Source organism: Erythrolamprus reginae, chromosome 2 (assembly GCF_031021105.1).
Source record: "Erythrolamprus reginae isolate rEryReg1 chromosome 2, rEryReg1.hap1, whole genome shotgun sequence".
In the NCBI taxonomy this organism is placed as follows: Eukaryota; Metazoa; Chordata; class Lepidosauria; order Squamata; family Dipsadidae; genus Erythrolamprus; species Erythrolamprus reginae.
The window spans coordinates 98981325-99008861 of NC_091951.1; the positions used below are offsets into that span (position 1 = coordinate 98981325).

The window sequence follows — 27537 nt, forward strand, 5'->3', positions numbered from 1 at the left end:
CTTCTTCATATTCCTGGCTGAGGAATTCTGAAAGCTGTAGTCAACTGTCTTCAGCCATTGTCCAGCCCTGCGCTACGGACCACTCCCTCCACCCCCTGAAGAGGCCGGGGGCTTCTTTCCAAAGCCAGTGGCAGTGATGTCAGAACCCCCTTCCCTGGGGATGGGAGCGGGGGAGGGGGCTCCACTGGTCTCCCTCAACAAGACCTTCCGCAACACATCAGCCCTGCTGGGCAGGCCTCTTAGCCCCACCAAAGAAATGGGGGTTAAGGAAGACCCCACCCCCCACCTTGCCCCAAACACTGGCACTCTGCATAACCCATGCGGGGGCTTTGGCTTCCCCTCTGCAGAACAGAAGCTGGGGACCTCTCCCTCCACATACACTGGATCCCTATGGCCCATCCGAGGGCTGGCAAAATAGGTGTGCCCCCCCACCTGCTTTTCTATCTCTCTCTCTCTCTTTCTCTCTTTCTCTTTTTGTCTCTCTTTCTCTCTCTACTTTTCTTTCTTTTTCTCTTTTTCTCTCCCTTTCTCTCTCTTTTTCTCTTTTTCTCTCCCTTTCTCTCTCTTTCTCTTTATATCTCTTTCTCTCTTTTTTCTCTTTCCCAACCTCTCTCTTTCTCTTTCTATCTCTTTCTCTCCCTCCCTCTCTCTTTCACTTTCTCTACCTCTTTCTCTCCCTCTCTCCCATTCTCTCTTTCTTTCTCTTTCTCTCCCTCCCCCTCTTTCTTTCTCTTCCTCTTTTTATCTCTCTTTCTCTCTTTTTTCTCTTTTATCTCCCTTTCTCTCTTTCTCTCTCTCTCCCCCTCTCTTTGTCTCTTTCTATCTCTTTCTCTCCCTCCCTCCCTCTCTCTTTCTCTTTTTATCTTTCTCTTTCTCTCTCTCTCTTTCTCCCCCCTCTCTCTGAAGTGGGGAGGGCCGGGTTGGCACCAAGGGAGCTCGAGACGGGGTGCAAAAGCAAACTACTCTGCCGGCCCGGGCCCACATCGGAAGGAAGGAAGGAAGGAATTGTAAAAGGGGCGATCAAGAGAGGAATGGGTGAATGAATGGACGGAGGGTGGGAAGGAAGGAGGGAGGGAGGGAAGGGACAAGAACAGAGGAAGGGTGCAAAGAAGCAAGGAAAGGTGTGAAAGGGGAGAGTAAGAGAGGAAGGAGTGAAAGAAGGGAGTGAGGGAGGAAAGAAGGGAGAAAGGAGAAGGAAAGCAAGAAATGGAGGGAGGGAAAGAAAGAAAGAAAGAAAGAAAGAAAGAAAGAAAGAAAGAAAGGGGGAAGGGACAGGAACAGAGGAAGGAAGGAAGGAAGGAAACTTATGAAAGGGGAGAGTAAGAGAGGAAGGACTGAAGGAAGGGAGGGAGGGAAGAAGGTAGGAAGGAGAAAGAAAAGAAGAAATAGAGGAAGGGAAGGTAAAAGAGAGAAAGAAAAAGAGCAAGAAAGAGAAAGAAAGAAAAAGAAAGAGAATGAAAGAGAAATAAAAAGAGAGGGGGAATGAAAGAAATGGAAGGAGGGAAGGAAGGAGAGAAAGAAAGAGGGAGAAAGAAAGCAAGAGAAAGAAAAAAGAATGAAAGAGCAAGAGAGAAAGAGAGAAAGAAAGAAAAAGCAACGCAAGAAATTGTGATTTTTACAATTCCCTCCCCCGCTCCCCACAAACCAACTACCCCTCTACCGCAAGGCGGCCGGGTTCCCCTTTCTCCCTCGCCCGCATCTTTGCCGTGGTGACTCACCAGGAGAAGTCTGGAGACCCACGCGGCTCCTCTGGGGGCCTTGCGGAAGGCGGCGGCGGAAGCCCCCATGGCTGGCGCTGGGTGTGAGGGAGGATGCTTTCTGCGCGGGCGGAGGCCCACCCTCGCCGGAAGAGCTGGGCAAGGGACGCCTCGGGGAAGGAGGGCAGGGCGGGAAGGGAAGGAGGGGGCTGGCGGGGGTTTAGGGAAGGGGAGCCGAGGGCAGCCTTGCAGGAGTCGAAAGTCACCGGGAGAAGACTGGGCTCAGCAGGAGAAGCGCCGGGCCCGCCCCCCCCATTATTCAGGCTCTCTTCGGGGTTGGGGAGTTTTTGGGAGGCGCCGGGCCCCGGGGCCCCCCAATTTTCCAATTTTCCCCGGGCCCGGGACAGCAGTCCCAGTAATACCCGTCTATCGGCGGCCCTGTATGTATGTATGTATGTATTTGATTTATATGCCGCCCCTCTCCAAGGGGCGGCTTACAACATATAAAATAAAACAGTGAAATACAATAGATAAATCCAATTAGTTAAAACTAGATAAACTAATCTAAAACCCCCAATTTTGTTAAAAAATCAATCATATCCACTCCGGCAACAATCATACATAACATTCGTCAGTCAGGAGGCTAAGATCTAATAGCCCCAAGCCTGGCAGCATAGCTGAGTCTTCGGACTGTTGTGGAAGGCGAGGAGGGTGGGGGCAGTGCAAATCTCTGGGGGAAGCTGATTCCAGAGGGTCGGGGCCCCCACAGAGAAGGCTCTTCCCCTAGGCCAAGTGACATTGTCTAGTTAGCGGGACCTGGAGAAGGCCGACTTTGTGGGACCTAACCAGTCGTTGGGATTCATACGGCAGAAGGTGGTCACACAATAATCTGGCCCGATGCCATGTAGGGCTTTATAGGTCATTACCAACACTTTGAATTGTGTCCAGAAACCAATCAGCAGCCAATGCAGACCACATTTAGTCTGTTCCTCAATCCCACAGCTTTTCCCCCACTCCCCCACTCCAATGGGGCAAGTTAAAGAGGCAATTGTAGGGTTGCACCATTGCAACTCCTGCTTTTGCCACGATTTCTTTATTATTTATATTTATTATTTATTATTATTTATTAGATTTGTAGGCCACCCCTCTCCGAAGACTCAGGGCGGCTCACAACAATAATAAAAACAATATTCTAGCGAAAACAAATCTAATTTCAATTATATTCTCAAAATGGGAAAATGTACATATTTGCATAAAGTGTAATTACCATGAGATTCACTGCCTCAAGATTCAGTGCCAGCTGCTGGCTTCCTTTGGTTTTATAAAGGAATTATATATGCTGAGCTCCCAATATTCTTTTCAGTATTTATCATAGCTGAGGAATAATAGGAAATAATTCATACTTGTTGAGTTCCTTCCAGCAATGTTATGTAAAGTGGGAATATCTGGACTTTTTTTGATGTGCATGTTTTCTTCATGTAGCTTGAAATCACCAAAAATCCATAAAGGAATTTTCTTTAAAACTCCATCTTAACTGTGGCCCAAAGTCCTACTATTACAGTGGTACCTCTACCTACAAATGCCTCTACTTACGAACTTTTCTAGATAACAGCCGGGTGTTCAAGATTTTTTTGCGTCTTTTCAAGAACCATTTTCCACTTACAAACCCAAGCCTCAGAAACTGTAACCAGAAAAGGTAGGGAGAAGCCTCCATGGGACCTCTCTAGGAATCACCTGGGAGGAAACGGAGCTGGAAAAGTCAGGGAGAAGCCTCTGTAGGGCCTCTCTAGGAATCTCCTGGGAGGAAACAGAGCTGGAAAAGTCAGGGAGAAGCCTCTGTAGGGCCTCTCTAGGAATCTCCTGGGAGGAAACAGGGCCTTTACCCTCCCTGTGGTTTCCCCAATCGCATGCATTATTTGCTTTTACATTGATTTCTATGGGGGGGAAATGCTTTTTCTTACAAAGTTTTATATTTAAGAACCTGATCATGGAACGAATTAAGTTTGTAAGTAGAGGTACCGGTGTATATCATTCTCTATCTGTACAGAAAGCAATTGAGAGAAGAGTTTCGATTGATTAGATTAAATTACTAGAGTTGGAAGGGACCTTGTAGATCATCTAGTCCAGCCCACCGCTCAAGCAGGAGTCCCCACACCATTTTAGACAAATGGCAGTCCAATCTCCTCTTGAAAGTCTCAAGTGTTGGACTTCTCACAACCTCCACAGGCAAACTGTTCCACAGGTTGATCGCTCTCACTTTTTTTATGTGTCATCAAATCATTGCCAGCTCTTAACAACCATATAGATTTTCTCCACAATAATCTGCTCCTAACTTGGTCTTCCAACAGTATAAGAAGGGTGGGTGGGGGAAAATTGCAGGTTTGGCTAAAAGCCTCACCAACCTCACATCTGCCATAAGTGAATGCATTGATAGATATACAATATTGTAATAGATATACAGTGTTCCCTCGATTTTCGCGGCTTCGAACTTCCCGAAAAGTCTATACCACGGTTTTTCAAAAATATTAATTAAAAAATACTTTGTGGTTTTTTCCCCTATACCATGGCTTTTCCCACCCGATGATGTCATAAGTCGTCACCAAACTTTCGTCCACCCTTAATAATTTTTTAAAAAATAAACTTTAATAAATAAACATGGTGAGTAATAATCTAAATGGTTGCTAAGGGAATGGGAAATTGTAATTTAGAGGTTTAAAGTGTTAAGGGATGGCTTGTGATAGTGTTCATAGGCCAAAAATAGTGTACAGTAGTACCTCTAGATACGAGCTGCTCCACATGCGAGTATTCCAAGATACGAGCCACGAGGGGAGAGAAATTTCTTTTCGAGACCCGAGCTCAAATTCGGGATACGAGCCGAGCGTCCACTAGGTGGCACAAGAATCCTTGCTTCTGGTTATCTCGGAGGGGAAAAACAAAGTCTAAAGCCATTTGTTCCAGATACGAGTTGTTCGACATACAAGCTCCCTTCTGGAATGAATTAAACTCGTATCTAGAGGTACTACTGTATTTACTTCCACATCTCTACTTCGCGGAAATTTGACTTTCTCGGGCAGTCTCGGAACGCATCCCCCGTGAAAATTGAGGGAACACTGTATAATACAATGATCTCTGATCTCAAGTAATTGTCTGTTGTGGAGAGTGTACTTTCAGGTTGGGATTGTAGTGGGTTAGTAAAGGGAGCTGAATGTGATAAGTTATCTTCTCTACAGAACCACAGGAAGAGTCTGACAGGCTCAGAATCTGACAGTCAGAATCATCCCATTAAATATTGTTGCATTTATCTGCCTGATGGGACTGCATCGCTCGCCCCAGTACGTCCGGGCCTCTCTATCCAGGAGATGCTGGCTGGAGTTTGTCAGCGTCGTGGTCTCAATTTACCTGATGTAAAGATCTACCTAACAGGAAATGAAAAGGTAGGTCCAATTTGTTTTAGGCAAAAATGAAACATAACTGGAAGAACTGTACTTTAGAAAACCTAAAAGAAAGGGATTTTCCTAGGTAAATTAAGATTGGAGCATCTGTAATCTCTTTCAATATGTACCAAGGTAACATCATAGTTAAAGTTATGAATTCAGAAGTTGTAAACTGTGGTTGCAAATTCACTTTAAACAAATTTACTTGTAATCTCCACATGCAATATTTATCTACTTTATTTAATTTAATTGAGCAGAAATTGGGTTTAGGGTGTAAATTTGGGCAATTCTCTGTTGGATTGAGAGTTCACTATTGTTTGGCTGAGCTTTGCCTGAAATTCTATTTCTTAGTTCTATACTGTAGAGTTGTTTTATTTATTTATTTATTTATTTATTTATTTATTTATTTATTTATTTATTTATTTAGTTAGTTAGTTAGTTAGTTAGTTAGTTAGTTAGTTAGTTAGTTAGTCCAATACAAATTCAAAGTTAAAGAGAATAAAAACATATAGTAGTATATATTAGGGAAGGGATAGAAGAAGAGATATGAGAATAGAATACGTCAATGAAGAGTAGAGGAAAATATATATGAATGGGAGAAAAGATATATAAAATATAGGAGAGACAATTGGACAGGGGATGGAAGGCACACTAGTGCACTTATGCACACCCCTTACTGACCTCTAAGGAACCTGGTGAGTTTCAATCATGGATAGTCTAAGGGGAAAATGTTGGGGGTTGGGGATAATGAATTCCACGCTTCGACAACTTGGTTACTAAAGTCATATTTTTTACAGTCAAGTTTGGAGCGGTTGATAGGTAGGTTGATAGGTAGGTTGCTTCCAGCACCATACTTTTTGTTAAGGAATATCAGCCCTCAGTGATAGTTCATCACAACTTCTAATATGCGTCACCATTGTTCCTGCCAGGTGGGAGTACTAGGATTTTTTATTCCCTATAATATAAGGAATAAAAGTTTATAAGTTTTATTTCTATGTTCTATAGCTTCTAATTGCCTGGTTGGCTTATGAAAATAGGTCACTGGAGTCTCTTTTAACTAGTGATAGCAGTTATATTCCCCAAGTATCTATCCAAGTAACACATACTGTTAACAAGCCAAACAAATAAATATTCTTCAAATGAAATTGAGTTCCTTGTAGAAAATATCTTTTGTCTAGGCTTAAATTGGTTTCAGCATCTTTTAAATTCATACAGTTTTATTGTTTTTTCTCTTTGAAAGGTCTATACTTATCTAGATATCCATAGTTATAGTTCAGATATCCAACCCGATTGTACATTAAGTTTTTTCACAGCATATTTATGGGCAAATAATTTTTAGTTCACGGATGATTACAGAATGTGCATATATTAGGTGAAATCAACAAGCAATTTCAGTTTTAAGAAAATATTAATATCAAAATATTCCTGATTAATAATACTTTATCTATTTCTTTGTTTAGAAACATTTTTATCCTGCCACAATTAAAAATATCTCTCCCCAGTATTATTTGCAGATTTCTTAAAAGCTATTTTCCCAGAATTGCATCATGAACATTCATAGTTTCATACAAATAGCCTTTGACTTATAACTACAAATAAGGCCAGAATGTCCATTGCTAAGAAATGCAGTTATGAAATGAGTTTCTACAATTTTACAACCTTTTTTTTTTGTGCCATGGCTATTAAATGAACCACAGGCTCATTAAGTGAATTCATCTCTCTCTCCTCGTAGACTTTGTTGATAAAAATGGCAGTCATATCATCCTGGGTCACTGCAGCTACCATAAATACATTCTTATGGTTAAGTGTCCAAATTTTGAGTGGGCGACTGCAGAATTTCCAGCATGGTTGTAACTCGAAATTGTAATTCAATGACCTGAGTCAATGAATTAACCCGTGGGCAGAGGTGGGCACGCAGGTGTGTCCATGCACGATTTCGCTACCTGCCCAGGTGCAGTAGCATAATTGCGCTGGACTCCGCTAGAACTCAGAGTCACTTGGGCGAGCACAGGTCACCCTTCCACCTTAGCAGCCCACCTCTGTCCGTGGGTCATGTAAAATCACATCGCGCATTAGCAAGCATTTCTATGCACATTCCTACATGAGTGTTCTTTCTTTGCAGTGTATTGATATTTCCGTATTTCTTTGGCTTTTCACAGAAGCCTCTGGCATTGAACCAGGACAGTTTAGTATTGATGGACCAGGAGGTCAAGCTGGAGACGAGGGTCACCTTTGAGTGAGTGTGATTTCTGAAAAAAAGACCTCATTCTGTTCTGGGTTGGCTTTGCTTCATCTTTCGTAATTCTAGGCTGAGATTCCTGCCCCAGAAGAGTGACCCATTTGTTTTTACAACAGAGATGAAAACAATCCTTCTGCTGTTTTGGGGGGCATGCATACAGCAGTTCAATAGTACTCATTATTAATTGTAAGCAGTTGAACTAAAAATGAGCTTAAGTTGCTTATCCTTCATGTTGGTACTGATAGTTAAGTAGACTTCTCTCACCACTGAATTAGAGTGTTATTCACTTGATCTTGAATTGGCAAAAAACCAAAACCAAACAAAACCACCCAACAACCAACAACAACCCCACCCTGTGTCCCTGGCATAACATTTTCCGTTTTCTTTGCCAATCTCTATCGCAGAGCTCTTGTTTCTGTTTTGGCTTGCCAACAAATAATAATGCCATGTTTTCTTGCATGTTAAGCAAAGTGGTCGCTTACTCACACAGATGATGGTGCCTTACCACTCATTGAAGTCTGAAGGATTCCACCCATCAGTCCCAACGGGGAATGTGAGGCTGGCATTGGGATGGGGGGGTTTTCGGGTAAGGCAGATGCCTTGGCCTGCCTCTCTTCATTACTGTGCCTGGCAGACCAGGAGAGTAGCGGGTTTGTTCTCCACTTTCACGTCCACTGAATAGCAAACAGACTTGCCGAGGCACATAGGAACGAAGCTTGGTTCCACAAGTAAGAAAATGCAGTCCTTTTCAGCCCTAAAGCCATCCAGAGTCTGCTGCATTAATGAGGAAGGTGGCACAGAAATTAAATGAATAGCTAAAACCAGCCACCTCTCAACAATTTCCACAAGGAAGAGCAGGGAGGAGAATAGTGGTAGAGAAGAGTGCTTGGAGTCCATAAGGAAGGGTTGTGCCCTTACCAACTTCACACAGCCAATAGGCATCTCAGCTAAGACTTCAATGGGTTGAAGACCCACACCAAGAGATATTCATGTTCATAACAGCTGTGGCCACACAGTGGTGAATATGTAGTATTGCGGGTTAATTGCGCCACACGCCCGCAGTTCGATTCTGAGTGGTTCAAGTTTGACTAAGGCTTCCACCCTTCTGAGGTTAATAAAAGGAGGACCCAAATTGTTGGGGGCAATATGCTGATTCTGTAAATTACTCAGAGAGTGCTGTTAAGCAATGTTTCCCAACCTTGGCAACTTGAAGATATCTGGACTTCAACTCCCAGAATTCCCCAGCCAGCTGGCTGGGGAATTCTGGGAGTTGAAGTCCAGATATCTTCAAGTTGCCAAGGTTGGGAAACACTGCTGTAAAGCACTGTGAAACAGTGTACAAGTCTTAAGTGCTATGAGCCGGGGTGGCGCAGCAAGTAGAGTGCTGTACTGCAGGCCACTGAAGCTGACTATAGATCTGAAGGTCAGCGGTTCAAATCTCATCACCGGCTCAAGGTTGACTCAGCCTTCCATCCTTCCGAGGTGGGTAAAATGGGGACCCAGATTGTGGGGGCAATAGCCTAGCTCTGTTAAAAAAAAAGTGCTATTGCTAACATGTTGTAAGCCGCCCTGAGTCTAAGGAGAAGGGCGGCATAAAAATCGAATAAATAAATAAATAAATAAATAAATAAATATTGCCATATTTTTGGTTGTGTGCAAATTAGAAAAAGCCTTTAGTGGCTGAAAGTTAACAACACAGAAAGCCACTATCTATGCTACTATATGAGATGATATTTCTCCCTGGGTATGTGACCATTTTAACATTTATGCCACTATAAATAACTCAGAGTTCATGATTCATTTCAGTGGATCTGCAGTATATGAACTTTTTTTCTTCCTGTAAAATTCAGGAAGGATTGAGGAGATGCAAAAGATGGTTGCAATTTGACTATGATTTTTGTAATGTGTTAAATCCATTTAATATATTTATAGTGGGGGTTTTTTTCACTTTGTGCTATCAAGTCAATGTTGACTCTTAGCAACATATAGATAATATTTTTCTCCAGTATGATCGGTCCTTAACCCGATCCTTCTTTTTTTTTTACAGGCTGCACATTACACCTATCAATAAGACAGTCCGCATTCTGGCCAAATCATCTAAAACCTTGCGAGAAGCATTGCAGCCCACCTTGGAGAAATACAACCTTGATATTAGACAAGTGTCACTCAAACGGGTAAGAACCATCATGTTGTAAGCCACCCAGAGCCCTTCGAAAGTTGGGTTGCATAGAAATATCATAAATTAAATTAAATTAAATCATGAAATAGGATGGGTAAATACAGGTAGTCCTAGATTTACAACACGACTGAGCCCCAAATTTCTGTTGCTAAGCCAGACGGTTGTTAAGTGAGTTTTGCCTCATTTTACGACATTTACTTGCCATGGCTGTTGAAATGAATCACTGCAGTTGCTAAGTTAATAACATCTTTGGAGAGGGGCGGCATACAAATCTAATGAATTATTATTATTATTATTATTATTATTATTATTATTATTATTATTATTATGTCAATACAACACAGCAAACAAGATCACTACGCTGGATTTCGTATTTCATCACCAGTCAGGCGCTTCCCAAGCACCTAGGACTGGGTGATGTAGCGGCAAATTATGTTTGCCGATCCCAGTAAAGCGGCCTTTTTGCAATTGACAGATGGAGATTTTGTCAATTCCGATGGTTTTCAAATGTCCGCTGGGGTCCTTTGGTACTGCATCCAGCGTGCCAAATACCACTGGGACCACTTTCACTGGCTTATGCCAGAGTCGTTGCAGCTCGATTTTTAGATCTTCGTATTTCACTAATTTCTCTAGCTGCTTCTCCTTAATTCTGCTGTCTCCTGGGATTGCGATGTCAATGATCCATACTTTCTTTTTCTCCACGATCACAATGTCTGGTGTGTTATGCTTCAGAATTCGGTCAGTCTGAAGTCGAAAGTCCCACAGTAGTTGTTGTTGTTGTTGTTGTTGTTGTTGTTGTTATTATTATTATTATTATTATTATTATTATTATTATTATTATATCAGTCTTAGGTGTTTGGGAAGCGCCCGACTGGTGATGAAATACGAAATCCAGCATAGTGATCTCATTTGCTGTGTTGTATTGACATAATAATAATAATTATAATTATTATAATTATTATAATTATTATAATTATAATTATTATAATAATTATTATTATTGTTATTATTATTATTATTATTATTATTATTATTATTATTATTGAGTAAGTGAATCTGGTTCATCAGGCAATCACAAAGAATGATCACATGAACTTGGGAGAACTGCAAATATGAGCCAGTTGCCAAGAATCTGAATTTTGGTCGCAGGAGGATCATGAGGTTTCTACAATGGTTGAAAGTGAAAAATGATCCTAAGTCACTTTTTTCAATAACCGTTGTAACTTCAAACGGTCACAAATGAACTGTTCCAAGAGGAGGACCACCTGTAGTGTTTGACTTAGCTGGGATTTGTCAACTTGACATGGCTGCTTACCTGAGAATTTTCAGCTGGCTCCCAGTTGCACTGTGCAATTCAGAGAGCCTTAGTGGCGCAGTGGTTAGAGTGCAGTACTGAAAGCTACTTCTGCTGATCACCAACTGCCTGCAGTTTGGCAGATCGAATCTCAGTAGGCTCAAGGTTGACTCAGCCTTCCATCCTTCCGAGGTCGGTAAAACGAGGACCCAGATTGTTGGGGGCAATATGCTTACTCTCTGTAAACCACTTAGAGTGGGATGTAAAGCACTGTGAAGCGGTATAGAAGTCTAAGTGCTATTGCTAATTCTTATTTCTGCACTAGAGACATTGCTTCCACTTATTACATTTATCTGTTGCGATATTATCAGGAGTAAGAGCTATGAAGCTGAAAAAACAGCCACCTAAACTGGAGTTCTTGGTGGGCTTCTGTTTTGTTTTGTGGGCTAGAAGAAAATGCCCATTGTTCTCCGGGTACATGCTTTTTAATCGAATGTCATTTCCTTGCGGATCTTCTGTTGAAAAGCAATGTCCACCCTAGCGGGATATATGTGCACTACCCTTTGGGCCATCCAATCCTGGGAAGGGTCTGTTTTTCTCCCTCATCCTGGGCAAGCTGGCCTTTTCCTCCCTTCTGTTAACTTTGTTCTCTCCCTGCAGTCTGGGCGAACCCAAACTTTGAAGTTGGAAGAGAAGGTTAGTGCAGTGGCTGATCAGAAGCTTGTTCTGGATTCAGATGCAGGTATGTGATGCTCAAAGGAACACAATTATCTTTGCAGGATTGTTACCAGGGGTGGGCTTCAGTTCCTTTAGCAGCGGGTTTGCTGCCCGGTGGCTGGGTGGGCGTGGCCTTTTCAGCTGCCAACAACATGGCAGGAGGAAGCGTTTTTTGCCCTCCGCAGGCCCCGGGAGGCTTCTTTTGAGCCTCCGGGAGGGCAAAAACTGCTGCCCCTGGGATCCGGAGGCCATCCAAAGACCGGAAACAGGTCCTCCACACAGCCCTGCACTTACCTGGAATGATGAGCGAGCTGCATGGATGCTCCTGGGAGGGATAGGGTGGGGTGGAGTGGGTGTGGCCAGCCAGGGGTGGCATTTGGGGGTTCGCTGAATCCTGATCCTTGGATCGCCCGAACCCTGCCGAACCCCCAGGAGCCCACCCCTAAGCCTGGTTAATTCTATTGTTGACAGAACTTTTTTCTCCTGGGGAGAATTATTTGAAGGGGATTCCCAAGGAGAGGTGACTACATATCCTTTGTACCTTTTTCTTTCCCATCAGTGTTAGTGAATCGATGCTCTTATTTATTCACCTAAGCAATGGTTGAAATTTAATTCATTAATTGAATTTATTTGCTGCCCATTTCATTCGAAAAAGTGACTCAGGGTGGCTGTTGTGATGCAAATGTGCATTTTGTCCTGTAAAACTGATCAGTGTTGGATGCAGTGTATTTCTGGAGAAATGTATGTGCGGCATACATTTGCCTACATGATGGGATGTTTGCTATGAAAGAATGTGGAAAGAAAAAAAGTATTGTCATTTATTTAAGAAAATTGATATGGCTGCCCAACTCGTTCTCAGTGATTCCAGTTAGCATACAAGCATAAATCCCATTTAAAAAACAATACAAGATGCAATAGCCCCCAGCCCATTGGTCACAACGATCAAATCACTTGATGATCTCCATATTGGGTCCCCAGGCCCATTGGCAGAATCATGTCTTCAGGACCTTGTGAAGGAATGTCAAGGTTGGGGCCAATCTTATTTTTTCAGAGGTAATGTTCCAGAGGGAGGGAGCCACCACGAAGAAGGACCTTCTTCTTGGTCCTGCCAGATGAACCTCCTTAGGAAAGAGGATCTGTAGCATTCTCTCCCTTCCTGCTCTGGTGGGTCAGGTTCTCCTCCCCTTCCTCCTTCCCTCTTCCACATTCACTTCAATTAATAACAACCCACCAACCCCAATCTCATATGGTAGACTACAGAAGAAGTTAGCCACTTACTTGAAAGAAAACAAGATAGTTTATAAAATGTGTTTATAAAAGCTGAATGGAAGGAAGAGAAAAAGTGATGGGAAAGGGGGCTACCCCCGAAGAGTTTGAGTTTAATCAGATTTGTATGCCGCCCCTCTCCGCAGACTCGGGGCGGCTCACAGCAACACAATACAATGTAAAACAAATCTAATATTTAAGTTAATTAAAAAAACACCACAAATTAAAACCAATCATACATACTAGCGTACCATGCATAAATTTTATAAGCCTAGGGGGAGGGAACATGTCAATTCCCCCATGCCTGACAACAGAGGTGGGTTTTAAGGAGCTTACGAAAGGCTAGGAGAACGTTCGGAGATTGCAAATGGTCCATGCGAGCTGTTGTGGGTACACCTAAGTATACCCACATCACACCAAATCTGCACGGACTGCACTGGCTCCCGATTGGTCTCCGGATGCAATTTAAGGTGTTGGTTATTAGATTTAAAGCCCTACATGACTTAGGCCCAGACTATCTCCGGGATTGTCTCCTACTCCATACCTCCCAGTGACCGATAAGGGTCCACAGGATCGATCTTCTCCGGGTCCCGTCAGCTAAATAGCGTCGGCTGCCGGGCCTGCGGGGAAGGGCCTTCTCTGTGGCTGCTCCGGCCCTTTGAAACCAGCTACCTCCCAAGGTCCATGCTGCCTCCACCCTACTGGCCTTCTGAAAAGCCATAAAGACCTGGCTTTTCCAGCATGCCTTGGGTATGCATGATTTTTCTTAATTGTTTTAATTGGGTGATTGTTGGTTTAAGATAGTTTTGAGCTGTTTTCGTATTTGGCTGTGAGCCACCCAGAGTCCTTCGGGAGTTGGGCAGCATATAAGTCCAAATAATAAAGGAAGGAAGGAAGGAAGGAAGGAAGGAAGGAAGGAAGGAAGGAAGGAAGGAAGGAAGACCTACTGAGTTGGTTCTTAAAAGGGGGCCTTGGCAGAATAAAAATGGTAACTCTGTTTTTGTTTCCTACCCCCTACCTGGTACTCACAATTTTCTATATGCTGGCATTCACAATATTTTCTTCTGTTGATCTTAAGGCAGAGCTCACCACCTCTCATGCAGCCACATAAAGCAACTACAGGGGGTGGACAAAAAAAAGGAAACACCATGAAATATCATCAAAATATCTTTTAATATGGTGTTGGTCCACCTTTTGCGGCAAATACAGCCTCAATTCTCCGAGATATTGATTCATACAAATTGTGAATTGTTTCCAAAGGAATTTTAGCCCATTCTTCAGTTAAAGCACCCTCCAGTTCTTTTAGAGACGATGGTGGTGGAAATCAACTTCTTACTTGAATCTCTAAAATCAACCATAAATGCTCAATAATGTTGAGGTCTGGTGATGGTGGTGGCCAGATGAGATGCTGAACTTCATTAGAATGTTCCTCGTGCCATTCTTTAACACTTCTTGCTCTATGGGTTGGTGCATTATCATCTTGGAAGATGGCACCCCCCTCTGGAAACAGTTCTTGAACCATAGGATGAGTTTGGTCGGCCAAAATTCCTAAATAGTGATGGCTGTTAATGTATCTTTCCTCCAGAAGTTCTAACATCCATCTCTTTTATTGCAGAAGTGAAACCTTTTGCAGTAGCGAATGCTACTTGCAAGCAGTTTGAGGTGAGCAATGATCATGGAAGCAATAACACTTTATTGAGTTGCTTCATGCTTTCCAGGGAAATCTTGACTCTTCCATAACTTTTAAAATGCATCACTGTGTATCATTTTTTAAATTCCTTCTCTAGCATTCTTCCTAGTAATGATAATGAGGAATGTGCAGATTGTTTTATTTTTTTCTCATAATGTGGATGCCGTACATGTATTGTGAATGGTTGCAGGCTAGGACTGATGTTACTATTCCCTTTGTAATATGCTAGGTTATAGTTGTGACCTATGTACAAATGCATCATTTTCTGAGGCTGGCTTTCTCCCACTGTGGTTCTAGGATGACAGTACTCTGGAGGCCGAGTCTGAAAGTGACCCATTCCCAACCATGTCCTGTCCTTTTACCAAACCCATCAGGAGTTTGGGTAACCAGAACCGCCACACGTATGATATGGAAGGTAAAGCACCTCTTTCTCTGCTTGCAACATAATACAATTGAGGAGGTGAAAGGGATGCTGCTTATAAATTTGTGTGTGTGTGTGTGTACCTTTTGAGTCAGTTAGGCCTGGCCTCAACAATTTTCTTGGTAGGTTCACCCCTCCCCCCCCCCAAAAAAGGCTTGCCATTGCCTTCTTTCCAAAGTTTAGGGAGAATAACTGGCTTAAGATCCCCCAGCTGGTTTCTAGCCTATGGCAGGACTAAAATCTCCCAGTTTGCACTCTAATGTCTTAACCACTACACCAGATTGGATCTATAAATTATTAGTAACTCTAGGAAATTAAACAGAACCAAGCCATGCTAATTTGGATATTATTAATTATAGTTACTGGCAGCAAATGAACAAAGCGTAGAGCTGTGCAGCACTTTAGTTTGGAAAGCAAGAACAGAGGCAATCTGCTCATAGTAGTTTGGGAATTTAAATTGGAATTTAGGCCTATACCTCCTTCATTCAAGTTCAACACTAACCATTACATCACACCACTCGAAACAGAATACCCTATGAAACTAGACTTACAATCCTGGGTCTAGAAAGCTTAGAACCATAGTTCCCTCTAAGCTGAGCAGTGAGCAATCGCTCACTTAAAAATCATCATCAACTCAGAGTTTTCCAAACCTGCACAGAAGCCGAGAGGGAAATTTTATTATTATTTCTGTGCCGCCCAGTCCCGAAGGGACTGTCGCTCAGACACTATACTTTTCCGCTCACCCCCAAAAAAATTTAGAGAGAACACTGCTTAGAACTACGACGCCTTAAACATGATCTAAGTATTGCCCACAAGATCATATGCTGCAACATCCTGCCTGTCAATGACTACTTCAGCTTCAACCGCAATAACACAAGAGCACGCAACAGGTTCAAACTTAATATGAATCGCTCCAAACTTGACTTTAAAAAATATGACTTTAGCAATCGAGTTATTGAAGCGTGGAACTCATTACCAGACTCCGTGGTGTCAATCCACAACCCCCAACATTTTCCCCTTAGACGTTCCACGGTTGACTTCTCCAGATTCCTTGGAGGTCAGTAAGGGGCGAGCATAAGTGCACTAGTGTGCCTTCCGTCCCCTGTCCAATTGTCTCTCCTATATTTTATATATCTTTTCTCCCATTCATATATCCTTTCCTCTACTCTTCATTGATGTATTCTATTCTCATATCTCTTCTTCTGTCCCTTCCCTGTTATTTACTACTACATGTTTTTATTCTCTTTAACTTTCAATTTGTATTGGACAAAATAAATAAATAAATAAATAAATAAATAAATAAATAAATAAATAAATAAATAAAACAAAACAAAACATTGCTTACTGAGAAATAGATGGGCCAAAAGACAGGGAAGAAATGGAAACAAAACTGGAGGTGTCGCACAGATTAAACTGCACTGAAACTAAATTTGTCATTTCCTGTCCCAAAAGTACTGTTGGCATACAATTTAGCACTCCCCTCTTTTTAATATTCAACACTTATGATTAATTATGTGCCATCAAGCCAGTGTCCGCTCTTAGCAACCATACAGATAGTTTCATCCATGGACAAAAATGGATTCTCTAGGTTTTCCAATGGTGTATTATTTCCAGTATACCTGAATCTTCTTCTTATCTTCCTTGGTACCTTTCCCAGGATGAACATCTCCAGAGATTAAGATCTTTGCATAATGTGTCCTAACTAGGATAATTTAGGCCTGGTTATTTTACTTCAAGTAAAAAACTCTGGATTGATTTTATTTTTTTGATAAATCCATTTATTTGGGGTTTTTTGGTTGTCCATGGTACAGTATTCTCAGGCATTTTCTCCAACATCAAATTTCAGAAACCGCCAATATTCTTTCTCTCCTGTTTTTTTCAAAGTCCAACTTTTCTGACCATAAAATATCATGAGGAATACCATTGCCTGCATTGGTCTGCAGTTTGTAGCTACTGATATATCACAGCATCTGAATAATTTTTCTAAGGTCTGCATAGCTATTTTACTAATTTATGGCATTCTGTTTTTTTGTAACATTAATGTACTTGGCTGCCCCTCTCCAACAAGAGACTCTGGGTGGCAAACAATCATAAAAGAATTAAGAAACAGTTAACAAAACAATCCAAACAGTTAAAAATTTAAAAAGAACAGGGAATGGTTTGGAATTTATGTATTTATTAGATTTGTAACCAAGCATCTCCTCCACCGTTTAATAATAATGCAGTCTATTTGATTTCTGTGTTGTCCATCTGGTGATCTCCATGTATAAAAGCGTCATTTTGGTCATCTGAGGACTGTGTTGGCAATGAAGGCATCATGGAAGTGGCAGAAGGTGATAGGTCACACCCCTATTCCTTTTTTGTTTCTTGAGCCATATGCTCTAACATTTTCCTTCATAATTATTTCCAACTCTGGCCTTCCACTTTCCAATCACAAGTGGCCCAAATTGTTTGATTTTAGACTGACCTTGGGCCATCAAACTCATGATCAATCTCTTCTTCCGCATCAGTGGTTGGAGAGTAAATAATAATTGTCTGTTCTGGGTCCTATACTTTTTATATGTTTGTGAGTGACATAGGGGAAGGTTTGGTAGGGAAGGTTTGCCTATTTGCCGATGACTCTAAAGTGTGCAATAGGGTTGATATTCCTGGAGGCGTCTGTAATATGGTAAACGATTTAGCTTTACTAGATAAATGGTCAAAGCAATGGAAACTGCAGTTTAATGTTTCCAAATGTAAAATAATGCACTTGGGGAAAAGGAATCCTCAATCTGAGTATTGCATTGGCAGTTCTGTGTTAGCAAAACCTTCAGAAGAGAAGGATTTAGGGGTAGTGATTTCTGACAGTCTCAAAATGGGTGAGCAGTGTGGTCGGGCGGTAGGAAAAGCAAGTAGGATGCTTGGCTGCATAGCTAGAGGTATAACAAGCAGGAAGAGGGAGATTGTGATCCCCTTATATAGAGCGCTGGAGAGACCACATTTGGAGTACTGTGTTCAGTTCTGGAGACCTCACCTACAAAAAGATATTGACAAAATTGAACGGGTCCAAAGACGGGCTACAAGAATGGTGGAAGGTCTTAAGCATAAAATGTATCAGGAAAGACTTAATGAACTCAATCTGTATAGTCTGGAGCAATGTACCCTCTAATTTTTTTTCGGTGTGGGCGGAAAAGTATAGTGTCTGAGCGACAGTCCCTTTGGGACTGGGCGGCATAGAATAAATAAATAAATAAATAAATAAATAAATAAATAAATAAATAAATAAGAAAAAAATCCCTTCTTTTTTATTAAAAGAAATTAATAATTAAAAAAACCCAAAATCCATTACTATTAAAACTAAATCAACCAGCAAAACCAAAAACATAACTATTAATAAAAACAGGTGAGGGCTGGGTTTTTTTTCTGTTATTATTTAAGTGCTTTTACCATATGCTTTAAATCAAGAGTCACTTCTCTCTCTGTTTTTCTCTCTTTCCTGTCATTCTCTGCCTCAATCATTTTCTCATTTCTCTTTTCTCCCCTTTTTTCTATCATTTCGCTCTATCTCTTCCTTCCACTCTTCTCTCTCTCTCTTCCTTCCTCTCATCTCTCTCTTGCTTTCTCTCTCTCTCTTTCCCTCTCTCCCCCCCTCTTTCTCTCTCTTTTTCTCACTTTCCCTCTCGTTTTCTTTCTCTCTCACTCACTCTTTCTCTCTTGTTTTCTTTCTCACACTCTTTCTCTCTCTTGTTCTCTCTCTCTTGCTATCTCTTTCTCTCCGCCCTTTCTCTCTCTCTCTCTCTCTCTCACTTTCTATCTTGCTGTCTGTTGCTCTCACTGTCTCTCGTTCTCTCTCCGTTCTTCTCAGTGGAGGCCGGTGAAGGTGATATTCAATGTCGGGGGCGCGGGCGTTTGCGCGCGCTCCAAATCCCCCTGCTAGCCCCCCAGAACATTCAAAATAAGAAAAGCCGGCGAAGGCTTTTCTTATTTTGAATATTCCGAGCAGGCTAGCAGGGGGATAGGGAGCGTGCACAACCGCTCGCGCGCCCCCGACATTGAATATCACCTTCGCCGGCCTCCGCTGAGAGAATGCCTGCTCCGCCTCTCCTGCAATCCCCTTGCCGAGAGCCCGGGACGAAAGTGCTCTCGGCAAAGGTGAGATGGGCAGGGTGTGTGTTCCGGGTGCGGGAGGAGCTGCGCCGAAAGGCAGGAGGCGGCGGAGGAGCAGAGGGAGCGGGCGGGGGGCAGCGCCGAAAGGCCGAGGGGCCGGAGGAACTGTGGGGAGGCAGGGGCGGCCGCGGCTCCCTTCCCTTCTGCTGCTGGCGCCTCCCCGCCCCCCCCCGCGGCTGGCATGGGGATGGGGAGCGCGCGGCCATGAAAAAGGCTGCGCGGGGGTGTATTTTGGGGTGCGCGTGCGCGCGTGCGCAGCTTTCGGGGAACGGTGGTCTGGAGGACAGAAGGAAAAAGGGGGACATGATCGAAACATTTAAATATGTCAAAGGGTTAAATAAGGTCCAGGAGGGAAGTGTTTTTAATAGGAAAGTGAACACAAGAACAAGTGGACACAATCTGAAGTTAGTTGGGGGAAAGATCAAAAGCAACGTGAGAAAATATTATTTTACTGAAAGAGTAGTAGATCCTTGGAACAAACTTCCAGCAGACGTGGTAGATAAATCCACAGTAACTGAATTTAAACATGCCTGGGATAAACATATATCCATCCTAAGATAAAATACAGAAAATAGTATAAGGGCAGATTAGATGGACCATGAGGTCTTTTTCTGCCGTCAGACTTCTATGTTTCTATGTTTCTATGTCACATTAAAGAATTGCTTAGAAAATCTAGTTGATATTATTCAGTTATTGACTACGTTACAGTCCAGTCCAGTCCAGTCCAGTCATCCTTAGTTAACGACGACTCATTCAGCAACTTTCTGAATTTGCAACAGCACAGAAGGAATGACACTTAATATGTGACCTTTGGGGTCATCACAGCATCCCACAATCACATGTTTATTATTTGCAACCTTATTAGTTGACTTCCAACAGTCAGGAGGTCTCAAATGGTGACCACGTGGCATCCTTGCTGAACAAGCTGCGGTGATTTACTTAGCAATAGCAACTGGAGTGCTGGAATTGCCGTTGCTAAGCAAAGTGGTTAGATGATGTCACACTTTATATTCATGCCAGTAAGTAAGAGCAAATTCTGGTTCCCACTGCCATTGGTAATTGAAGACTATCTGTACTATTCTTGTTCTTTTCTAGCTGTACAAAAATCTTTATACTCAGCCTTCCATCCTTCTGAAGTGGGTAAAATGAGGACCCAGATTGTTGGGGGCCATATGCTGATTCTGTAAACCACTTGAGAGGGCTGTAAAAGCACTGTGAAGTGGTATAGATAGAAATCCTATATCGCACGAATCCCAGCGGCTGATAAGGTCCCACAGAGTTGGCCTTCTCTGGGTCCCGTCAACCAAACAATGTCGTTTGGCGGGCCCCAGGGGAAGAGCCTTCTCTGTGGCGGCCCCGGCCCTCTGGAATCAACTCCCCCCAGAGATTAGAACGGCCCCCACCCTCCTTGTCTTTCGCAAATTACTCAAGACCCACCTTTATCGCCAGGCATGAAGGAATTAAGATATTCCTTCCCCCTAGGCCATTACAAGTTATGCATGGTATGTTTGTGTGTATGTTTGGTTTGATAATGAGGGTTTTTAGTTGTTTTATTAATTGGATTGTTACATGCTGTTTTTATCATTGTTGTTAGCCGCCCCAAGTCTGCGGAGAGGGGTGGCATACAAATCTAATAAATAATAATAATAATAATAATTGATATTGCTAAAATGTGGCTCCTTTTTTGTTTTTCTTGTCATGTATAGTAAGCTGTATGATCTTCTGACTGAAAGTATCAATCTCAACATCCGAATTCATTGATTCCAAAGATATTTGAAATTTGTAGTTGTTTCATTCCATCTTTCCCTGTGTTTAGCTTTCCCAGGTTTATGCTTCTTATGTACCATGTTCCCACTCACTCTTCCCTTGCTTTGGATTTTCATACCTATGTCACAAAGGGAACATAAAGGATGTCCCAAAGGGTTTTAGTCTAGCCACATCATAAACGCAATTAGAATTCCAAAAGATTAGCAGTTTTTCTACAGGAAGATATTGAGTGCCATCTGACTTGAGGCGCCATCATCCAACCCTTTTATCTTCAATTGCGTATGTTACATCCATGTGCTCTTGGTAAAATGCAACAGAGATTTACTACTGGGTTGTCTCACATAATATGAATGGATGTCTTCTAAAGCAGTGGTCCCCAACCTTTTTTCCACCAGGGACCAGTTTCAGCAAGACAATTTTTCTATGGCCCGGTGGGGGCGGAAAGGGGTGTGGTTTTGGGCGGGATTAAGCATGAGGGTATAGCTTATCATTCCATTGTCTCTCTTCCCTCCCCCCCCTTTTTAATTTTGCGGGGGAACCGAGGTGACAGAGGGAGGAAGTGTAGGAAGGGGCGGTTTCCTGTCTCTTTCCCCTCACGTTCACTCGGGACCGCCGTTTGCCTTTCAGCAGATTCAGAGGACACCCCCCTGCCACCGCCCGCTCCGGCTGGGATTCCAGCAAGGAATCCCAGAGGAGGCAGAGGTGCCTCCATGGACACAGTCACCTTCCTTTGTGATCGCTGCCTGCTTGGAGTGCCCACCACCAGATCCGGTAATTTTCTTGCAGCAAGGAATCCTTCCAAAAGAAAATTACCGGAGCTGGTGGTGGGGGTTTCATGGTCACACGCACACCACTGGCTTTGCTCCTACCCAGGACCCCGGGAATAGGGTGGGGGAGCCTAGCAAAAAAAGAGCTGCACAATGCCAAAGCCTTTCCGTTTGAGCTGCAGGCAGAGCAAGGGCTTTGCGAGGGCTTTGCAAGGAGGAAATAGACCACTTTCGACAAGAGAAGAAAGACAGGAAAGGAAGAAAGCAAGCAAGTAAAGGTTTTCTCAGCCCGAGGGAAACGGCGGTCCTGAGTGAACGCGAGGGGAAAGAGACAGGAAACAGCTTGGCACTCGCCGGCTCCACAGCAGCTGCTGACTCCGTGGACCGGTGCAACATGCCTTGCGGCCCGGTACTGGTCCGCGGACCGGCGGTTGGGGACCCCTGTTCTAAAGTGATCATCTGCCTCCAGTATCCTTTTATATTGCTGCCCCTCCAATATAAGTGCCTGCTAGTTTTACCTAGGATGACCTTCATGACCCCGCTGGGCATTTATACATATAGCACTTAGCACTTTGACTTATATACCACTTTTACAGTACTTTACAGCCTTCTCTGAGTGGTTTACAGATTCAGCCTATTTCCCCTAACAATTTGGGTCCACATTTTACCCACTTCCGAAGGCTAGAAAGTTGAGATGACCTTGAGCCTGGTAAGATTTGAACCGTCAAATTGCAGTCAGCCAGCAATCAGCAGAAGTAGCCTGCAGTACTGCACTCTAACCACTGCGCCACCGTGGCTCGAATATTTATTTATTAGATTTGTATGCCACCCTTCTCCGAAAGCTCGGAATTTGGAATATACATATATTCCAAATATTCTTTGCTCAGCTTTCTCAGGAACATTTCCTTGGCATAGTGAGGCAATATAGCAGAATGTGTGGGTGGATTAAATATAATTACATAACAAAAATTATGCAAGGGCCTGCTGGATCATGAATATAGGCAAGTGGTTCCTAACATGGGGCCCAACCCAAGGGGGATAATTTGATTTTTAATGGGGGCAATTGGGACCTTGTTTACACTAGGTTAATGGTGTTGTAGGCTTCCTCCATGTCAGTAGGAGTTCACTTTTTGAATAGTAAGAATTGAGAGAGCCTCGGTGGTGCAGTGGCTAGAGTGCAGTACTGAAAGCTACTTCTGCTGATCACTGGCTGCCAGCAGTTTGGCAGATCGAATCTCACCAGGCTCAAGGTTGACTCAGCCTTCCATCCTTCCAAGGCCAGTAAAATGGGGACCCAGATTGTTGGGGGCAACATGCTTACTTTCTGTAAACCACTTAGAGAGGGCTGTAAAGCACTGTGAAGTGGTATATAAATCTAAATGTTATTTCTATCTGTTCTGTCGGGGTCTCTGGTAGACTCCTCCCAAAAAATCACAGGTATAAATTTCAGACACACACACGTTTGAAAATTCAAAACAATGTTCTTTATAATGAAAATTCACTTAAACCAAGCCCTCTTTTGGTATAGCAAAGAGCACTGGTCTCCAAACAAACTGGTAATTTGTACAAGTCCCTTATCAGTTCTGTGATACTTAGCTTGCAGCTGTGAGGCAATTCACAGTCCTTCTTCTTTCACAAAGTGAAACACACTTTGCTCTGGTTTAGTTTCAAAGCGGGGAAAAATCAGCACACAAAAGGTCAAAGTCAGTAAAGCAGTCATGAAACACAACAATCAGATAATCCTCCACAATGGCCAAACCCACAGGCTGCTATTTATAGCAGCCTCACCAATTACCACAGCCCCACCCAACCACAGGTGGCCTCATTTTCTTTGATAATAATCTCTCAGTTGTTGTTGCCTATGCATCTCTCTCCGCATGCGTGGCTGTATCATTATCTTGTTCTGAATCCAAGGAGGAGAGAGATAATTGATCTCCTTCTGAGCTGTCTGCCACACTCTCCTCCTCCCTGTCACTCATGTCTTCTTGGTCAGAGGAGCCTTAATCAGCAGATTCCACCGAGGGCAAAACAGGCCTGCAGCATGTGGATGTCTCCCCCACATCCACAGTCCTTGGGGCAGGAGCTGGGCCAGAGCTAACCACAACACTATCTAAATCTAAATGCTATTATATGTCATGTACGTGGGCATTTTAAAAATGTTTTGGTGGGGCATGGCCAAAAAAAGATTGAGAACCAGTGACTATAGGCTCTATCATTGGTCTCAGCGGTTGGGTACATAAGCACAAAGTTGCAAGCCTATGCTGTTGGTATTGCATCTCCTGTGTCTCTTTTCCCCCCTTTGCAACTGATGCCCTCTTTCATGTGGAGCGCTTGCCAGGTGCAAAATTTGCAAACCAAGTTGCAACAGCTACACCAAGGGTATCTGGGGTTTAAAGTATCTTCTTTAAGAATCCAAGGGCTCTGTGAGAGTTTTAGCATTCTCTTCAAGATCCCTTTAGGGAAACTGAGACTATCAAAGGCATATATACTGCTCAAAAAAATAAGGGGAACACTCAAATAACACATCCTAGATCTGAATGAATGAAATATTCTCATTGAATATTTCATTTGTATAACTATTCCATTTGCACAACAGCATGTGAAATTGATTGTCAATCAGTGCTGGACAGTTTGATTTCACAGAAGTTTGATTTACTTGGAGTTATGTTCTGTTTTTTAAGTGTTCTCTTTATTTTTTTGAGCAGTGTATAATGAATATAAACAGGTTGAAAGAGCTAAATGTTTGTAGAGTGACAGTACGAAGAATGGCTGGGTCTCATGTGGCTCTCCAGATATTGTTCAATTCCAGGTCCCATAACACTCACGATGTTAAGAGAGATGCAATTGATGGATTCAGTAGATAAATGGGTGGCTGTCCCTTGTGGAAAGTGGAGCTATGATTCAAGACACTCACCCCATGTCCTGTCCAATGCAAGGACTGAGTCAAAACTGGGGCATGGAGACAGAGGCCGAGGCCTGATTTTATATCTATCTATCTATCTATCTATCTATCTATCTATCTATCTATCTATCTATCTATCTATCTATCTATCTATCTATCTATCCATCTATCTACAGTATCTATCTATCTACAGTATCTATCTATCTATCTATCTATCTATCTATCTATCTATCTATCTATCTATCTATCTATCTATCTATCTATCTATCTATCTATCTATCTGGTTCATGAGGAATGATTAAGTTGCAGACCAGCACATCCTGAGAGTACTCCACCCCGCCTCCCCAACCATGATATTATGATTTTTAGATACATTGAAGTGTTTCTTCTCCCCCAGGTCTAATGGAATTGCTGAATCGTGCACAGAACAGCAGGGTCAATGACCAGCGGGGGCTACTCTCCAAGGAGGATCTAATACTGCCCGATTTCCTCCAGGTGCCTGAAGAAGGTGGTGTCACCTGCACAAGCCATTCCTCATCCAGCCCTGAGAATTGCACCCTCAAGGCAGCAAAGGCTGACACCTCTCGGCACCAATCCCAGGTGCAGCCACAACCCCAGCTGGCTTCTCCTTCTTCACCACCACAAATATCAACTTCTTCGTCGTCGTCATCAGCTGGTCCTGGGAAACCTGACCTGTGACCTACTCCCTGGAGAACCCCAGCCCACCCTAGGCCCTCAAATTGTATGTTCTTTGCCGTGAAGCCAGGCCTTTCCTGTTCGATCTCTGTCGTAGTATCATGATCTCGCAGACTTGTCCCCTTGGTCTTGGTTGAAGCCTGGCTAGACCCCCATCTAGCTCTTGGGACTCTCAGACTGTCTTCAGGAATTGGACATGTGTGCTCCTAGTGTTCTGGCCGACTTCCGGTAACTGCCCATGCTGGCTGGGCAGCAGAGTGCCGGTCTTACTTACTTGCTGTACCAAACTATTGTACGGTGTTGCTCTATGTCGTGAAACAACCGCCAACGGCTGCTCCAATGGCAACTACAACCCTGTGGCTAGTGGTGAATACTGCCTGTATATAGTTTGTAATTTTCAGTCTCTGTAAAATGTAAAATACACTACTGATTAAGTCCTCGGTTTTTATTTTGAGCTACATGGGTTTAAGCTGGAGGTGGGAGACGGGGCACGGTTTGGCATGAACACATAAAACCACAAGGCAGATACACAGTTCTTGTTCGGTTGTGAGGACAGGGGCTTGGGGGAATCCATGCCTCCTCTTGAAACAATAGAGTGCGTTATCTATCTATCTATCTATCTATCTATCTATCTATCTATCTATCTATCTATCTATCTATCTATCTATCTACAGTATCTATCTACAGTATCTATCTATCTATCTATCTATCTATCTATCTATCTATCTATCTATCTATCTATCTATCTATCTATCTACAGTATCTATCTATCTATCTATCTATCTATCTATCTATCTATCTATCATCTATCTATCTATCTATCTATCTATCTATCTATCTATCTATCTATCTATCTACAGTATCTATCTATCTATCTATCTATCTATCTATCTATCTATCTATCTATCTATCTATCTATCTATCTATCTATCTATCTATCTATCTATCTATCTATCTATTCAATTTTTATGCCGCCCTTCTCCTTAGTCTCAGGGTGGCTTACAAGATGTTAGCAGTAGCACTTTTTAACAGAGCCAGCCTATTGCCCCCACAATCCAGGTCCTCATTTTACCCACCTTGGAAGGATGGAAGGCTGAGTCAACCCTGAGCCGGTGATGAGATTTGAACCGCTGACCTATAGATCCAACAGTCAGCTTCAGTGGCCTCTACCTGCTGTGCCACCCAGGTGTTCCAATTAGCATTAGCGTTTGCTTCCCAATTCATAGATTTTAACACATATGAACAGAGATCCACATTTACCAAGTTTAAGAGGACCTAGGGCAGTGATGGCGAACCTTTTTTCCCTCCGGTGCCAAAAGAGAGTGGGTGTGCAGAATTGTGCAAGCGTGAGTGCCCACACCCATAATTCAATGCCTGGGGAAAGGGAAAACAGCTTCTCCCACCCCCTGGAGCAGGGGTCAGGAACCTTTTTGGCTAAGAGAGCCGTAAACGCCACATATTTTGAAATATAATTCCGCGAGAGCCGTACAATATGTTTAAAGGGCCATTGACAGATCAATCGCTCCAATGTTCACTTAGTACAGCAAGGAATGCTCCTCCCTGCTGTATAAAGCCACAACTGGACTGAAACAATGGTAATTAGCAGTAAAAAAATTAAATAAATAACTTACATTGTGAGCTTGCGATGCATGACATCAGTCCAGCAGTCTGGCTTCTTCTTTTTCCTGCGCATGACTGGAAGCTGGCATTCTTCCCACCTGATGTTGAGAGAATGCCAGCTTTGAGGCATTCGCAGAAGAAAGAAGATGGAACGTTGGACATGTCACACAACGCATTGTAAGTTATGTCAATTATCTATTTTATTATTTTACAAATCTCTATGCACACTGCACATACCTTATTTAAAGTAAAAAACAAAATGGGAACAAATACAATATTTAATATTTATTCTTCCTCTTTCTCTCTCTCCCTTTCTCTCTGTCCTTGTCTTTCTAATTCTCTCTCTCTCTTTCTCTGTCCTCTCTTTCTCTTTCTTTCTCTCTTTCTTTATCTCTCTTCTCTCTTTCACTCACTCTTTGTATCTCTCCCTTTCTCTCTCCCTCTCTCTGTCTCCTGCTTTCTCTCTCTCTCTCCCTTTCTATCTCTCTTCTTCCTTTCTCTCTCCCTCTTTCCCTTTCTCTCCCCCCTCTCTCTTTCTTTCTCTTCTCTTTCTTTCTCTCTGTCCCTCTCTTTCTTTCTCTCTGTCCCTCTTTCTCTCAGTCCCTCTCTTTCTTTCTCTGTCCCTCTTTCTTTCTCTCTGTCCCTCTCTTGCTCCTGAGTGGGCCGGGCCGGAAGACCCCGCGTGGAGCCCTCGCGACGCCT

At 42.9% G+C, this 27537-nt stretch overlaps 1 protein-coding gene across 3 annotated transcripts in view; it reads left to right on the forward strand.

Annotated features, from left to right (window-relative positions):
* The window catches only part of RGS14 (regulator of G protein signaling 14), a 93559-nt gene extending 67909 nt beyond the window's left edge, over nt 1-25650 (forward strand). For all 3 annotated transcript variants that reach the window (XM_070738912.1, XM_070738911.1, XM_070738910.1), the window contains exons 9-15: nt 4928-5131; nt 7291-7367; nt 9418-9544; nt 11504-11585; nt 14442-14488; nt 14814-14931; nt 24917-25650. In XM_070738912.1, coding sequence (XP_070595013.1) covers nt 4928-5131; nt 7291-7367; nt 9418-9544; nt 11504-11585; nt 14442-14488; nt 14814-14931; nt 24917-25218 — 957 coding nt within the window. In that variant the 3' untranslated portion in view covers nt 25219-25650. The remainder of the gene's footprint in view (nt 1-4927; nt 5132-7290; nt 7368-9417; nt 9545-11503; nt 11586-14441; nt 14489-14813; nt 14932-24916) is intronic.
* Nucleotides 25651-27537: the final 1887 nt, after the last annotated feature.